The following is a 15,630-nucleotide window of genomic DNA, read 5'->3' as shown; positions in this document are numbered from 1 at the left end:
ACACGTAAGTACACACAAAGTATACAAAGCTATTCTTGCTTGCATGGACTCGATCGACCCATCAAATTCACATAGCAACGTGGTACTAAGCAACGAATGATCTTTTCAAAGCTGGCCTGTTATTTGTACAATAATGAAGTGCAAGCAAAGCAAAGTATTCAGAACAACAGTGTACATACGTTCAAGAAAATGCCTGGAATCGCGAGTGCCACTGGCCTTATCTCTGCACGTGTTCGACCTGTTTATAGAAACAAACCGCAGGTAAAAAATCATTGAAGACAAATTTCGTTGCATTATTTCTATTTAATTACAAATGTGTCTGGTTAATATAAACAAATTCCACAATAGTGATATTCAATGATTTTTTATCGATTAAACGCCTTAAAGACCGCAAAATAGTATACAAGAGTGAAGAGATGGCTCCTCATCCATCGTTTTTCTTTTTTAACGATTCAACTTTTTTTAATATTATAAATATTAAAAAAGTTGAATATCGATTATTTCAAAATAATGCCACCTAATTTCATTTACTTATAGATAGTACTTATTATAGATGTACTACTTATAGATGAAAGGATCGATATAATCATGAGAAAATAATCTTCGCACGCAGCATGTGGAACTTTCAGCGTTTACAAAGCCTGCACCCTTCGCCCTTCGACCTTACGCTGGCCTTTTTAATCCCTATTCTTATGGTTGCTCCGTCTTGTGTAATCATCCTGTAGACAATGAAGCCAAAGAGGTGGTGCGTCGGGCGAAGGATACATGGGTAAATGAAATCAATTATATCGATTTATATTCGATTTTAACGATATTAACGATATTAACGATATTAACGATATTCTTATAATCTTCTAATATCTTATAATAAACATATACATATATTACAACTAATTAGAGCCATGTTCTTTCTTTATTTCATTCTGTCGTAGGCGAGCGAAGGTAAAGCCCTATTATTACCAGAAGAAATGGAAATGATTCGCGCTAGATTATTGGCTGGCAAAGAAATGAACGTCGACACTTTAATTGTTCCGGAAGAACTATTCCGGAAATATACTGAGACGGATTCTCGACCTCCCACACCAGCACCTACTCTCGCTAGCGTTCAAGCAGCGGCAGCGTCAGCGTCAGCTTCAGCGTCAGCGTCAGCGTCGTGTCGTCCTCTTCAAAATGCTCCTTCACCAATTATATACAATCCACGAGAACGCACTACCTTGGTTTTAGATCTAAGAACCAATTCGCAAGCCCACCTGGTTCGTCAAGCTATCTTGCTTTTATCCAACCAATCGCACAGGCAATTGATTATCTATTTTATTGTTTTCTTTAGAACAACGATACTCTCACTTGGCATGCACTGACTTTAGAAGTTTTACCAATTCCTAGAAAAAATCCGATCGTCAGCAATAAACCATTATCTCGACGTCGATTTATAGCTTCGTCAACGCAGCCACCACTTGCTCAAACATCTTCCTTAAATGCTAAACCCTGTGAAATGGTAAAGCAATATATAGATATATACATACAATTATTTATCATTCATATTTCGTTTGTAAACATTTGTCGTCTTTTGAAGATTGTAGATGTTAACGATGTTAACGATGTTAACGACAACAACGGCGATGAACTTACGGTCGTACGAAGGCGAGGAAAAAAATTACGTAAAAGGAAGTGCAGAAGAGATTCGATTTATGGACAACAAACGGAAGTTCGAGATCCATTCGAACCACTTGAAACACAAATCTCGCAAACTAATGATGAGTCCAGACGAGCTTCGTTAGTTTGCATAGAAATCTTTTTAAATATCTTTTAAATATTTCATATACTTGTGTTAAGAATAAAATGAAACTATTTTTCATAGAATTCATCCGCTTACTGGTGGTTCTTGTACGGTGATATCTTCGGAAAAAGTATTACTATCCTTGACAGAAAAGACGATGATGCATTTCAGTTTTATACCGGCAGAAATTCTGAAACATTTGTGTAGAGAATTAAATCGCGACAAAATCGAAGCGGAATTTTCAATGAAGGTAAATTATTTTTTAAAAACATGACGAAGATAGAGAGAGAGAGAGAGAGAGAGAGAGAAAAGATTAGAAAGAAAATTTGGAAATGAAAATATGACCGAATAATATTTACGAAAAAACATATCAGAGAAAAATTGCGTTCGAAGAAGCTCTGAGAGTGAAAGGTGAGACTCACTTTGCCTTGAGTGGAACGCGCCAAACTTCCGTACCACTGATGAAAAACGTTCCACGTGTATTTTCACGACAAACTGCTCGTTTTGAAATACTGGATAGCCAAAGTTTGTACGGTATGTTTGCGCATAATTATTTCGTTCTCTGTTTTATTAGGATACGAAGCAAATAATAGATACAATGTAAGAAACTTGTTTGTAGGAATCACCGTACTGGATTATTTAAGCAGGCACGTCTTTGTGAGTTCTGGAAGAAAATTAATATACAATCGAGCCTTCGTCAAATTCCACGAAGAAAACTTACAAGGCAGTCGGTATATTTGTTCAAACGATATTCAAGAAGCTCTTGAAGATGCAATTGGGATGGTACTGAGCAATGAACAAAAAGCACACTTTAACAGCTTCTTAGGAAATATTTCTGAACCGTTAAACTTTCGAACCTGGTGTGGTGTGTGCGCGGTAACAGAGAGATTGTTGTGTCCTCTTCCATCCAAACAAATCGATCCTCCTATGTGGTTAGAAAGGCTGGACTTTGAAATGCTCGAAAGACGATTAGATTCGATCAACGTAGACTCTCAGTTGGCTCTTCTATTGAGAGAAATTCGCAAGCGATAATACACTGTGTATCAAGAGCGATATTGGAAAGAACAAAATCAACAAAATAAAATCATAAAATAAAGTTATATAAAAATAAAGTTCATTGTTACGTTCGTCGGCATCTTTTATTGCTAGGATAGATGCACGTGTATTTACATCCACCCAAGCGTACACAGTTACAACAATATACGATTTCTCTTTTACTCATATTCTTTCTTTTTTTTTTTTTCTTCATTCTAGCATACAATCGCGCATCACACATACATACCACACATACACCTACGTACATACATACTCGTTCTGCTTTTCTTTTTCTTTCTTAGTACAATATAACATAATAAATAATAAATCGTTTTTCTTGTTTTCTTGTTTTTTTTTTGTTTTTTTGTTTTTTGTTTTTTGTTATCCTTAGAGATAATACAAAACCGTCCTGCATTGTGTAAATAAATTAAGTAAATGAACAATACAACGCGGAGGAGTAATTAGAATACGATTTTCGTGGTGTAATAATGATACAACATATTATCAAGTTCATTTCGTGATTGTTTTCCTTATCGCGTGAACTTTTTCTATATGTCTCTCCTCCCCTCATCATCATCATCATCATCATCATCATCATCATCACCATCATCATCATTATCATCATTATCATAATCATATCACCAATCTTCGTATGCTATTGCGCGTGTCGATGATTTCGGTCGCTAGTTTGCTACGTCACGTTGCACATAGAGAGCTAACGTACAAATATAATGACGTGCACTATACATCCGAACAAATAAACTAGAACGCCCAAGTCTAGGTATGGACTCACTCTCAGCCCTTGTATGTTATTAAACGACACTACTTTCTAGAGTCTCTATACAGTGCGATGCTAACCGCCATACAAGGGAACTTCTTTTTTTGGAACGCGAACGCGAACGCGATTTATATCGTCCGTATATATATATATACGGTATATCGGAATTGAGATGAGGGCATAAGTTGGGGGCATTAGTTGGGGGGGGGGGGCTAATAGGGCTAGGGATTGGAAAGTGAGATGGGAAAGATGTCTCATTTTGAAATTTCAGAAAATCCAACAACGAGCTCTTCTAAGGTAACGTCGTGCCCGTTCTAGTTTCTCCTGTTTTTTTGTTTTCTTTTTCCTTATGTTATTCTTCTTTGTCATTATCTCTTACTCTTAGTATAAAAAAAGTCGCTGCTGCTGTTGCTGCGGGGCAGTGGGACTGGAGTATGTCGATGCACACATAGTAATAATGGGCTAGTTGCCATTCGTTGATCGCTGCATTGCCGGAATCACGGCGTCACGTTCAGTCCCATAAATCTTGCCGGCTTTTCTTGCCATATTACCAAGCATCTCCATCGAACATTTGTGTGCCGATCTTAACGACAGTGCCCACTCTTTTAAACTTATCTCGTCCTATAAAGACAAATATTTGTTAATACGTTAAAGGATAAAAAAACGATCCGTTCAATTGAATAAGTTTATTTTCACTTACAGGATTTGTAAGTACAATTTTGGCATCCTTTGTACGAACAACGATACATTGTTCTCCTTTGACATGCTGTAGGTCAGCTCCCACTTCTTCTATCTGGAAAGTCCATACAACACATTTGTTTAATTCGATTTAATTGTGTAGAACAAATATAAATAATACTATTTGTAATGAAATATCAACCTGATCTAAGAAGACGAGTTCAGGTTTCGTAGCAGATTCTGGATGCAGCTCTAATCGATTCGGATATAACTTGGCATAGCGCGTTTGCCAAGCGCTAGCAAAAGGACCTCCCAACTTTTTGATGTATCCATGTAAAATACAATCAGAGCCTGAAATAATAATTAAAATGTCATTGTTAAATATAAAATGAACAATTGATAACGCAATGAAATGCAAAGAAATGTTCACCTTTTTCATCATCGATATCAAATCGTAGCTTTTGTTTCGATTTCTTCTTGTTTTCCACCTGCAAGCAAGCAAGCAAGCAAGTAAGCAAGCAAGCAAGCAAGCAATTTAGTCAAATCATATAAGGAAAAAGAACAATTCGACGACATAATGACGACACAATGACGACATACCTTATCTGCTTCATTATTAATCGTCTCGAAAACTGTTTCGGCTACTTCAGCTTGCCATCTTTCAGAAATAACAAGAGGAAAATTTTTATATAGATCTTGATCAGCATCTGTTAATTTAATGCCTTTAGTGTCTTCCTCGTCGAAGGAACCAATGTCGAAAGCATCAGCAGCATTCACTTCCCCACGGGGTGGTATTAAAGGTGGTGTATATTTTTGCAAGTAAACCTGTTGCCAATCTATCCCGTTGAAAAATGGATGCGCCTTTAATTCATCTGCTCCTCCTCCACGACATCCAAGTCTGTTGTTGATGTCCCTTTGTAGTAAACCTTCTAAAAGCGATCGCAGTTCTCTTGAGAATGTTTCAGGTAATTCAACATTCTGAAATAATGATAAATATACATTATTTCATTTAAAATAATTCGAAGTTTGAACGAAAGTGTAGATCTCACCATAGTGAGAGTCATTCGATCGATCTCATGTTTGTCCTTAGTTTTATGTTGTCTGAAAGGACTATGTCCTTTCAAAAGTTTATAAAGCATACATCCAAAGGAAAACCAGTCCGCACTGGAATCATAGGGTGTTCCTTTCGAAAGGACTTCCGGTGCCATATATCCATGTGTACCTCTGAAAGATGATTGCTATTAATTACGTTTCAAGATGCTCCATTAAATTGCCATATATAATACTCTTATATCGTAATATACATATATATATATATACTTACACGCTTGCGTGAGGTTTCTTTTTCGAAAAGTCACATGCTAATCCTAAATCTGATATTCTTACATGTCCGTGTTCGTCTAAGAGAATATTTGCTGGCTTTAAATCGCGATATACTATATATCTGCGGTGCATGTGCTCCAAACCGAGAATTACTTCGGCTGCATAGAATTTCATTTCCAGCTCGTTAAATACACCATGTTGACTTAAATGATAATGTAAATCACCGCCATTCATTAAATCCAATATAAAACACAATTTATCTGGTGTGTGAAATGCGTATGTCATACATACTATAAATGGGCAATCCACCTAAAAGATATGAAAATCATCAAATTATAGCCTTTCTATATCTTAGTCTTTCACTACTACATTCTTAGTATGTTCCTATAGCAATTCTTACCCCAGTACTGACTAGAGAGAGCATTATCCTTTCGTTAAGTGCCAATGTTTCACCCTGTTTCATTTTAATACGCTTTTTATCGAGGCACTTCATAGCATACATTTTTCCAGTATCTGCTTTTCGACAACCATAAACTTCACCAAATCCGCCTCTTCCTATAATTCGATGTACGCTGAAATCGTTCATTGTCAGCTGCAAAAATAGACATTTTGTTTTTCTTTTTTTTTTTTTAAGATCAAATTTATCAATATTGATTTACAAATATAAATGACAGAATTTGACAGAAACACCTGAACTATACCTGAATGTTTAATTCCAGATTTTTCCACTGACAAAAACGAGTGTATTTATCACTAAAAATGCGCATCAATTAGATCAATTAAAATATCTTAAATAAAATCTGAAATCTAAACAACAACAACAACAACAACACTTACCTTTCCAAGAACTTTTTAAATGGTTCACCACGTAAATGATTAAAAATTTCTTCTATGTAAGGCTAGAATAATAATAATAATAATAATAATAATAATGTGATCGTTATTTTAATTGTTATTCGAATAATAATGAAATATCATTTTTCTCGTGCACATTTAATATAAGATATTTAATTTGGAAGCAATATATACATACCTCAAACAGATTAATGGGAACCTCATTTTTCATAAGATACTTGTGTACGTGAGCAACAGCATCCGTTGAGTATTCCTGCAAAAGCAAAAGGAATGTAAAGAGTAATTAATATATAGAATGAATATTTTGTAAATAAATAGTTAGTATTTATTGGAAATATATTTACGTGCGCGTGCGCAAGCAATTCTTTCATGATAAAATTATCATAGATTTCTCTGGCAGTTTTTCTCCTTTCTTCTGGACATTCGAGTTTTTCATAACCTTTAATCTAAAATATATAAATACCAAAATGAATGTAAAGTTGAATACAAGGATAGGCTAAAATGCAAGCAGATAATATTAATTTCATTTTGTTTGTAGAGCAATCTAAAGACCTCTTCGTAAAACCTGAGTTGTGGAATTGGTTCCTCCGCCACATTGTCGCAGAAGTCTTTGAATAAAAGATAACCTGAGAGAGAAGAACATTTTTTATATAAATTTAAATCTTTTTTAGATCCAATCAAGTCAATGAAAAGATAGAAAATGAAATAATTATATGCACCTAACATTTGATTGAATATTTTGTCGAAATTCACTTCACTCTTCTTCTCGAGATATTTGTGCATTACACTTCTGACGCTGAAACAAACATTATATTATTATTATTATTATTATTATTATTATTATTATTATTATTACATTATTTTCCTTATATAACAATATCATTTATTAAGCTTGCTAATTCTTACATTTGATTTCATACTTTGTTATACTTGGATTGATAAAGGAAAAAATCAAATAATGCTTTTCAATATATAAATAGTCAAATGAAAATTTCAAATAGGCGAGGAGGAATAAAGTAGAAAATTAAAGATATATGCAAATGGCAAAAACAGGATGCAAGAAAATGTATTCCTCAAGTCTTAACTATCGACGTATGTACGTATATTGAACAACGTAAATGGAAAGATCTTTTTTTAATGTATTCCTCTCATCACGACGTATCCATGGGTATATACCTTAGCCATGTATTGTTGGTTCCTACATTCGTCTATTTAACCTGAATCAGTGAGGAGTCTCTGCGAGCAAGAGGGTGGTGAGTGGGTGGATGAGTGAGTGAGTGAGCGAGCGAGCGAGCGAGTAAGCAAGCATGGAGAAAGAAAAAAATAGACGAGAAACGGGAGAGAGAGAGAGAGAGAGAGAGGGAGAGGGAATGAGAAATTGATATATACATATATACTCGTATATATATACGTGTGTAATATATAAAGAGAGAGAGAGAGAGAGAGAGATAACAAGAGAGTAGGTGAATGAGCGACTGAGTAAAAGGAGGAGGGGTAAAGGAAGATGTGTTAGAGAGCTACAAGGAAGAGATAATCGTGCGAAGGAAGACAAAATTGAAAAGAGAAATTGGGTCGAAGGGAATACCTAGGATCGGGCAGAACGATCTTCTTGCTAGCGCGGGCAGCCGGTGTACACTTGCTCTTTTCCATAGCCATCAGATAGCTGACGTCTGCCAGTACCGCCTCTAGATCCGCCATTTTTCCCCGATGATAGTTTCTAGTTGCAAAGAGGAAACAGTTAGTACTCCGACGGTTACCCGCTCGGAGCGAGCACGCACGAGGTGTCCTCCAGCGCCGTCTTCTTCTCTTCTTCCTCCACCTCCACCTCCACCTCCACCACCACCACCGCCACCACCACCACCACTACACCACCACTACACCTCCACCGCCACTTGCCTTTTCTCCTTTCACACGCAGCTCGTGCTACGTCGATTTACACTTTCAGGATGTGGGGTAAACGCGTGTGGTTTGTCTCTTCCCTTAAAGTTGCATATTTTTAGCACCACGCCAAAGATGACATTGACGGTAACGTATAGAAGAATGTGAGTATGAACACGGACCGGAATATAAACGATCTTAATATCGACGACATTACGATGGACGGATGCTCGATCTTTGCCTTTTTCTTTTCTACTGGAGACAAAACTTGATGGACGACGACGACGACGACGATGACGATGACGATGACGATGACGACGGCGTAGAAACAGGACGCGAACGGAATACGCAGAGGTTACGTCCGACTGTTGGTAAGCGGTAGGGGTCGGTGGCGGGGGGTGTAAAGAAAGAGAAAAGACGAATTTCCAGAAAGAAAAAGGAAGAGTCTATAGATCTTTTCCCTCTTACCCTTTCTGTCTTTCTCTAGATCTCGCCTAATATAATTAGCAAAAAATGCAAACAATGCAAACAATCGCTTTTTCCCCCTCACTGTTTCCCTCACTGTTTCCCCTCACTGTTTTCTGAATGCTCTAAGAAGGAAGGTGAAATTTATTATAGAATAGGATACTGTGTATTCTTCTTATAGCGATATATGCGCTCGTATTACGCGGCTTTTCTAATGTCAAAGCGCTCGCTTTTGATCATACTTATCGCGTGTAACAAGTCTTAAGCCAAGAAATAAAGATTACAAATTACGCACTTGTATGTCTATTCTATTCTACGTTGATAGGTTCGCTCGCGAAAAATACCGCGATGCTCAAAAATATTTTGACAGAGCATTCGTTACTCATTACTGACTGACAGTCGGCGAGATCGCGATTCTCTTTGCCTTTGCGCATTAATTTTGCGCAGCCTTGCGCTGTTCGTTGATTGGCTACTTCGAGATTAGTTTTTCCAATCGACTGCAGCGCCTTTTTCTGACGTAACACCTCTCATTAATCCCGCCAAATTTTGAATCATCTTTAGCGCCAAACGAGTCTATCAAATAGACCTTTTTTGGGATTATTATTGTTCAATTGCTTGACTAAATTAAAACATTAATGAACAAAAACTTATAAATGTCTGGTTATATCTATGATATAATGCAGATTATTTAGCAAGCAAGACTATATTTCATTTTATAAAAAGTCATTCAAAGGACTAGACGACTATGCGACGATTAAAATTACAAAAAGCATGTTTTAAGTACTAACGACTAGTACTAGCGAAATGATCACAACTTAATTCGGAATATCTACAATTGAGTTTTTTTTCAAGTACGATTAATCAAGTACAATTATTTTCCTATCATCAAGATATACGATTAATTAAGATTTCTTATCTAATTGTCTAATGGTACTACGTACATTGCATCTCTAATAAAAGAACAAACTTTCTTATACATTCATGTTTATACATTTATAATAGACATTAATTAGAATAAAAGAACTAAACATATGTATAAGAAACATAAGTACATGGTTATACTAGATTTTGTATGTATCATTATTCTAATCTATTACATAAATTATAAATTATACAAAATATGTTATACAAATTAACCATGCCTAACCATATAAATAATAAAATATGTTCTCTATGTTCTACGTTCTCTAAAATAACGATATAACGATATAACGATAACGATCCGATCCAACCACGCACGATCGTTAGTGGCTAAAGTAATAGCACGCAAGAATAAGTCATCTTATTCATCATTCTTATTATATACTCCTATATTAACCGTTATTTAATATCTTGAATTATTGAATATTCTGTATATATCAGCAATTTTATGCATTTACGAGTATATTGCAATTACGAGTACAAATGAATGAATATTAGATGTAATTCTGGAGTGATATTATTCGACTACTTAAACAATATATATATCTCCTACGATTGTTTGTTACGTATACATATGGAATGACATACAATCATACATACTGAACTGAAATAACTTGTAAAAGTGAATTAAATTCAGTTTTTCAAATGGTATTACAAGTTCTATTAACATAGACAAATAAGTAAATAAGTAAGTAAGTTAAGTTATCGTTGTTATGTAAACATTACATATTTCAGTTTGAAAGATAAAAGCTTAAGAAAGTAGCTGATAGACTTATAAATGATTTTGTTGTTGTTGTTGTTGTTGTTGTTGTAGAAACTGAGATATAAGGACACTTTTAATATTTACTTCTCTTTTTCGTTACATTTTCGACAAACTCTCTTTTACAGTTATATTACTGAATGTGTTAACAATTATGGATATAAATCACATTATTTATATGTATCAAAACTATAGTATTTGTGTTATACTTGAGAAAATAATGTTTCATAGCAGTTTAATTATCAAATACTGCTGGTTAATGATATCAAACTTTTATCTCAGTAAGAAAATGGGGAAAATGATATTATCCAAACAGTATGAAATTAATTTTACTTAAAAAACAAAAGAAACTAAAACTACCCATATATACAAATCTTTGAATTATAAAAATTTCATTTAAAAAATATCTACTTAAAGTTTATATATGTCCGAAAATATTTTTCATTATTTTCATCAATAAAATATTGAAGTACTTTTTTTAAGCAAGATATATTACTGTTAATTTGTTATTTTCCTTTGTTTCCTTTCATTTTCTTTTTCTCCACAAAATATTATATCATGGTCTGTACATAGTTGTGAATATGTAACGATAATATTATTATAGATCAGATCACTCGTTAAATTTTTATATGAATAAGCTAGGTTTCGGATATGTTAATAACTCGACAGATGAATTTACTCATAATGTCTAATAAAATCAATTTGAGAGAGAGAGAGAGAGAGAGAGAGAGAGAGAGAGAGGTTCTATTTAACGTCAATAAATAAAGATTAATCATTAATTAAGTAAAAAAACAAAAGTTTAAAGTAATACAATTCCATGGTCTCTTTCAAGTCTACGTTTGGCTTTCAAAGATATAGTTCCCATTAGATCTGCTGGCGTTGGAAGGCCCCCTGATATATTTGGAGCTACTGCTTGTTGATAAAACACTTCTATTTGTCCACATTGATTACCATAAACGACGGCATCTTCGGTCCTATGTAATAATGTAAATGTAAAACAATGACTCTTATTGAACCATACAAAAAAAAGGCTAAAGGAATCGATAGAGAAATGATTGAACTCACCGAACGATAACGTCGGTAAGATTACTGGCTTGTCTGAATCTATTGTGAAGACACGATACGATATCTAATTCTGTGACACCCCAAAGTCCAGAACGATTAATCGTATCCCATTCTGCATCGACGCTCAAAATACTATATAATTCTTTATTTTCGTTTGACGGAAGTGGATCTAAACATTGTTGTAATTGAAATTCGAGTCGTCCAAGTGTTTTTATGCAAGTCTGCCACTATAATGAAAATAATGAAAATAATGAAATATGATGAATAAATAAACGAACGGAAATCAATTAAAGGAAGAATATAAAATTCTCTCTAGTCACTCACAAGAGAATGTATCAAGTCTGGATTGTTAGCAGTCCCATTTTCCATTAATAAAACCAATACCATATTTTGATGTCCACATAGGAACAATTCTATTTGTACTATATTACTTTCATCTTTAGTAGCACCGAAGCATTCACTTTCATCAGATTTACTTTCATTCTCTTTATCCGTTTCCTTCTTACTTACCGCTTCTAATTTTTGTTTCAGTAATTGATTTGTCGTAGAAGAAAATCCAAATATATCACGAAATTCGCTAGGTGTTGTTTCTTTGCTGCAAAAACCACTGGTTCGTTCATCGGCAAGTAAGGTCAATTTAGACATAAGAGGCGTTAATTGTAATCCTTCTAATTTTCTTTTTTGCAAAAAATTCAATTCGTTATTACATTCAGATTCGGATTTACATTTATCATCACTATCCAAAATATTTAGCGGTTTCAAAGGTAAACTCATACCTTTCCTATTAAATTCTTGTTGTTTACTTTTGTTATCAACTTTTGCATTGCAAATTGCAGTAATTTCATCTTTCTTCAAATCTCCGCTAGCATTTTCATTGCATGCATTAGTAGATGCTATATTCGATGATTCTAATGAATCGGGTAAATGAAGAAAACGATTGTCTATGTAATCATTTATTGTTACGCTATTATCTTGAAGTTCCTCGTAATGCGAAGCTATGTATTGTTCGTATAATGCTTGCGAAACAGGTAATCCATCGGAACGAAATACTGGATAACACGGATCAGTTATCGTATGGAAAATGTTTTTTTCTGCCAATAATTTACTAGTCAACATATCCATGTCGCAATGAACATGCACATTTTTATTTAAATTTGGTAATCCTAATGTATACGTTCTAAGTGGAATGTCAGATGAAATTTTATCCAAACAAATGTCTACATCGGATGTGCTTAAGCTTTTTTTATCGGATCTTTGCTTCTCCATGATTTTCTTCTGGCAGAAGGATTATTCTTTAGTTTATTTAAATGTTTACAACGAAGCGCTTCTTTGACCACATCTGGAATGTCATCCATATTTTCTTCCATTATTTCTTTCGATTCTTTTTCTTCTTGCTTTTCTTCTTTTTCTTCTTGCTTTTCTTCTTGCTTTTCTTCTTGCTTTTCTCTCGAAATATCAGCACTATCGTTCATATTGCATATTAAAACTGCCGATCCATGTAGCACTCTATTTACATCTTTCAGAGGTGTAGAACATACACTTGGTGTTTGTGGATTTGTCGTATATTCATTAGGTTCTATTTTATATTCTTGCTTAGACTTCACCGGTGAACTATACACAGTGATAGGAAGAGAAGAAATACTGGTCGTACCATTATTACAATGCATTGGTTCTAACTCTCCTTCTTCAGGTACCGTAAAAATTCGTGACATGTCGCGTTTTGGTCCAGACATGTGTGCTTCTTTCATACTGTTCTTACGCATGCTCTACAAATATAGTCGCATAGAAACATATATATTATTAGAATAAAAATATTGAAATTTAATAGAATACCTTTTTCTGAGAAGACAATTTCTGTGCCATAGAATCCAAATAAGAATTGAAGTAACGTTCGTTATTTGCCTCCTGCATTAATTCAGTATATTGTTTTTCTTTTATGTATACTCGTAGCAATTGAACTCCTACAGGCAAATGAAATTCTGTATCTACTCTCTCTGCGGGCGCCTGATGAACAAATATTCAAGTTCATTCTAATTAACTCTAGAACCTTAGAATATTCTAAGGTAAATATGTTGAAATGCATATACGATACTATACCTTTATTCTATATGGATCCATGATAACTATTTGTTTAGTTAAATCTGCGCTTAATTGTGTAGCAACTACCCTAGAATAAGGATATTAAGAATATTATTATTATTATTATTATTTCTACCATTTCTATTGGAAAATAATATTTTATTCTTTCCTTTACTTGTTATTGTAAAATAGAGCACCACCCATTATTCCATTAGTCTCTTGGCAATACTGTAAAATTTGTATTGCTTCCAAAAATATATTACTGGCACTCTGTAAATTGAAAATATACACATGAGAATAATATACATGAGATTTTGTAGACTATTATAAAAAAAAAAAAAAAACAAATTGTTTCATAAAAATTGATTTGATTCAATTCATATAACCTTTGGAAGTTTAATAACAGGGATATTAGAAAATAAATTGGCACTGTATTGAAGAATTGGTAAATAAGTTTCAAACATTTGATATAGCTTTTCAGTAAATTTGTTTCTATCATTGTTGAAAGATTCGGATATTTTGACGAGATCGCAGTGAAAAAACGTCAATATTGATTCTAAGGTATTTGCTCTTCTTTCTAAAACCCAATCATGTATATTTCTGTCCGTTCCTACTGCCTAAAATCATATAATTACGGATTATTGACACTTGACAAATAATATTCGAAGAATACTTGAGAGAGAGAGAAAGAGAGCGAGAAGTCAAGTTAAGATTAATTAGTTAGTAATAACTTACCAAAATATATTGACCAAACTTTTTTAAAAACAAATTTTCCACCTTGTAAGCAAATTGAATGTGGTGGAGAAAATGATGTTGCTAAGAATTGATTAATACCCATTAATTGGCCTGCTAAAGCGAGTCTTTGGGTAGGTGATACCCATGCCGGATGAAAGTACATAACTGCTTCTCCAGGATCATCTTCTTCTTTACAACATCTTGATGTGTCAAAAACGAATACTATCATCATTTCCCTGCGAATAAAAAATGATTCAAACGTTAGTATGATTAAACTCATTAGAAAACTAGTATTGCAAGTTTTTGTCTACTTGTTCATTTTTATATAACATTATACTACGCGCGCGTGCGTGTGTGTGTGTGTGTGTGTGTGTGTGTAAGAAATATTTATTTATTAGTAAAGCCATGACCAAGTGTCAGCTATCGCTACATCACTGTATCAGTGTATCACTCACACGAGTTTAAAGTCACCATTTTCTTTAATAAATATTAAAGATTTAAAGAGAGACATAATCAGAGAAAAATAATAACACAACAGATACACACACGCACGCACGCACGTACGCACATGGAGCAAATAAGAAAGAAAGAGAAAGAAAACCATTCATACTATGACGACATGTCAAAAACGAGCGACAAGAGACCTTATCATTGAATTAAAATTAGTCGTGTTCTGTTATAATTAGATAATACTACGATTACGTAATTCTGTCGTACTTTGCCATGGTGATTGTTTACGTTTCGTTCGTTTACGTTCGGCCGGTGTTTAATCGCAACTGCCAAACTCTAATATCCTACACTCCTTTTCACGTATTTCTATTCAACTTTGGCGTTAATTTTGTTTGAAATCTTAATCACGATGACTCCACCACGACTCTGGCTGATACGATTCATAGAAAATATTCACTTTGATAGGAATAAGTTACGTAAGTGAAAAAACCAGTCATGATAATCACTACTTATTGTGACAACAAGTTGAAGTGAACTAAACAGAACAGGTTCTTTGCCGCCATGCCAAATCGTATTCTCTGGTTGGATCGTAGCACATGATGGCAATTCTTCGATAAACTAATCCCACCTAGTTCACGTATGTATGAACAGGTGGAAGATAAGAATTTATTCTCGAATAAAAAGGAAGAGTATTGAGAGAATTGCATATCATTGACATACAATTGATATCGAAGAATTAAGCCATTGAATTAAGTCATTTAATGAGAAATATTATTTCTCACATTTTTTACTTTCTTATTGCTGCTAAGATACATATATCATTTCTCGATT

The 15,630-nt window shown here is 34.1% G+C and overlaps 3 protein-coding genes across 3 annotated transcripts; 1 reads left to right on the top strand and 2 right to left on the bottom strand.

The window, feature by feature from the left end:
• Positions 1-18: 18 nt before the first annotated feature.
• Positions 19-2,904, top strand: LOC107070740 (uncharacterized). Its single transcript, XM_015329209.2, has 8 exons — positions 19-261; positions 614-769; positions 933-1,253; positions 1,328-1,495; positions 1,574-1,773; positions 1,859-2,027; positions 2,152-2,311; positions 2,397-2,904. The coding sequence occupies exons 1-8, from the start codon at positions 97-99 to the stop codon at positions 2,807-2,809; spliced, it is 1,752 nt and encodes a 583-aa protein (XP_015184695.2). The 5' UTR covers positions 19-96; the 3' UTR covers positions 2,810-2,904.
• Gprk1 (G protein-coupled receptor kinase 1) lies at positions 2,895-8,550 on the bottom strand. Its single transcript, XM_089174736.1, has 15 exons — positions 8,032-8,550; positions 7,166-7,242; positions 6,999-7,072; positions 6,791-6,892; positions 6,625-6,699; positions 6,429-6,490; positions 6,293-6,344; positions 5,992-6,183; positions 5,593-5,900; positions 5,318-5,492; positions 4,869-5,246; positions 4,699-4,756; positions 4,471-4,619; positions 4,291-4,383; positions 2,895-4,211 (listed from the first exon to the last, which is right to left on the bottom strand). The coding sequence occupies exons 1-15, from the start codon at positions 8,142-8,144 to the stop codon at positions 4,053-4,055; spliced, it is 2,067 nt and encodes a 688-aa protein (XP_089030862.1). The 5' UTR covers positions 8,145-8,550; the 3' UTR covers positions 2,895-4,052.
• A 1,295-nt stretch (positions 8,551-9,845) lies between these two features.
• Positions 9,846-15,616, bottom strand: HPS4 (Hermansky-Pudlak syndrome 4 protein). Its single transcript, XM_015329216.2, is given in 11 exon segments — positions 9,846-11,444; positions 11,536-11,762; positions 11,860-12,813; positions 12,816-13,301; positions 13,369-13,539; positions 13,633-13,702; positions 13,790-13,884; positions 14,001-14,231; positions 14,350-14,376; positions 14,378-14,585; positions 15,067-15,616. Coding segments are annotated over 11 exon segments (2,652 nt in total). The 5' UTR covers positions 15,075-15,616; the 3' UTR covers positions 9,846-11,269.
• Between the last annotated feature and the right edge of the window lie 14 nt (positions 15,617-15,630).

This window comes from Polistes dominula, unplaced genomic scaffold (assembly GCF_049000335.1).
Source record: "Polistes dominula isolate Pdom_NZ unplaced genomic scaffold, Pdom_raw_medaka contig_16, whole genome shotgun sequence".
Classification (NCBI taxonomy): domain Eukaryota; kingdom Metazoa; phylum Arthropoda; class Insecta; order Hymenoptera; family Vespidae; genus Polistes; species Polistes dominula.
The sequence above is the reverse complement of the archived record's forward strand: the minus strand, read 5'-3'. Positions and strand labels throughout refer to the sequence as shown.

Bases quoted from the DNA above. Each gene is read 5' to 3' on its own strand.
- Gprk1 (XM_089174736.1), bottom strand. From the start codon at position 8,144: ATGGCGGATCTAGAGGCGGTACTGGCAGACGTCAGCTATCTGATGGCT. The intron at 6,700-6,790 runs GTAAATATATTT...TTGCTTTTGCAG, and splicing joins AATTGCTTGCGCACGCGCAC to GAATACTCAACGGATGCTGT. The intron at 6,184-6,292 runs GTATAGTTCAGG...CTATTTTTGCAG, and splicing joins ATCTGGAATTAAACATTCAG to CTGACAATGAACGATTTCAG.
- LOC107070740 (XM_015329209.2), top strand. From the start codon at position 97: ATGATCTTTTCAAAGCTGGCCTGTTATTTGTACAATAATGAAGTGCAA. The intron at 262-613 runs GTAAAAAATCAT...CTTCGCACGCAG, and splicing joins TTTATAGAAACAAACCGCAG to CATGTGGAACTTTCAGCGTT. The intron at 1,774-1,858 runs GTTAGTTTGCAT...TATTTTTCATAG, and splicing joins GATGAGTCCAGACGAGCTTC to AATTCATCCGCTTACTGGTG.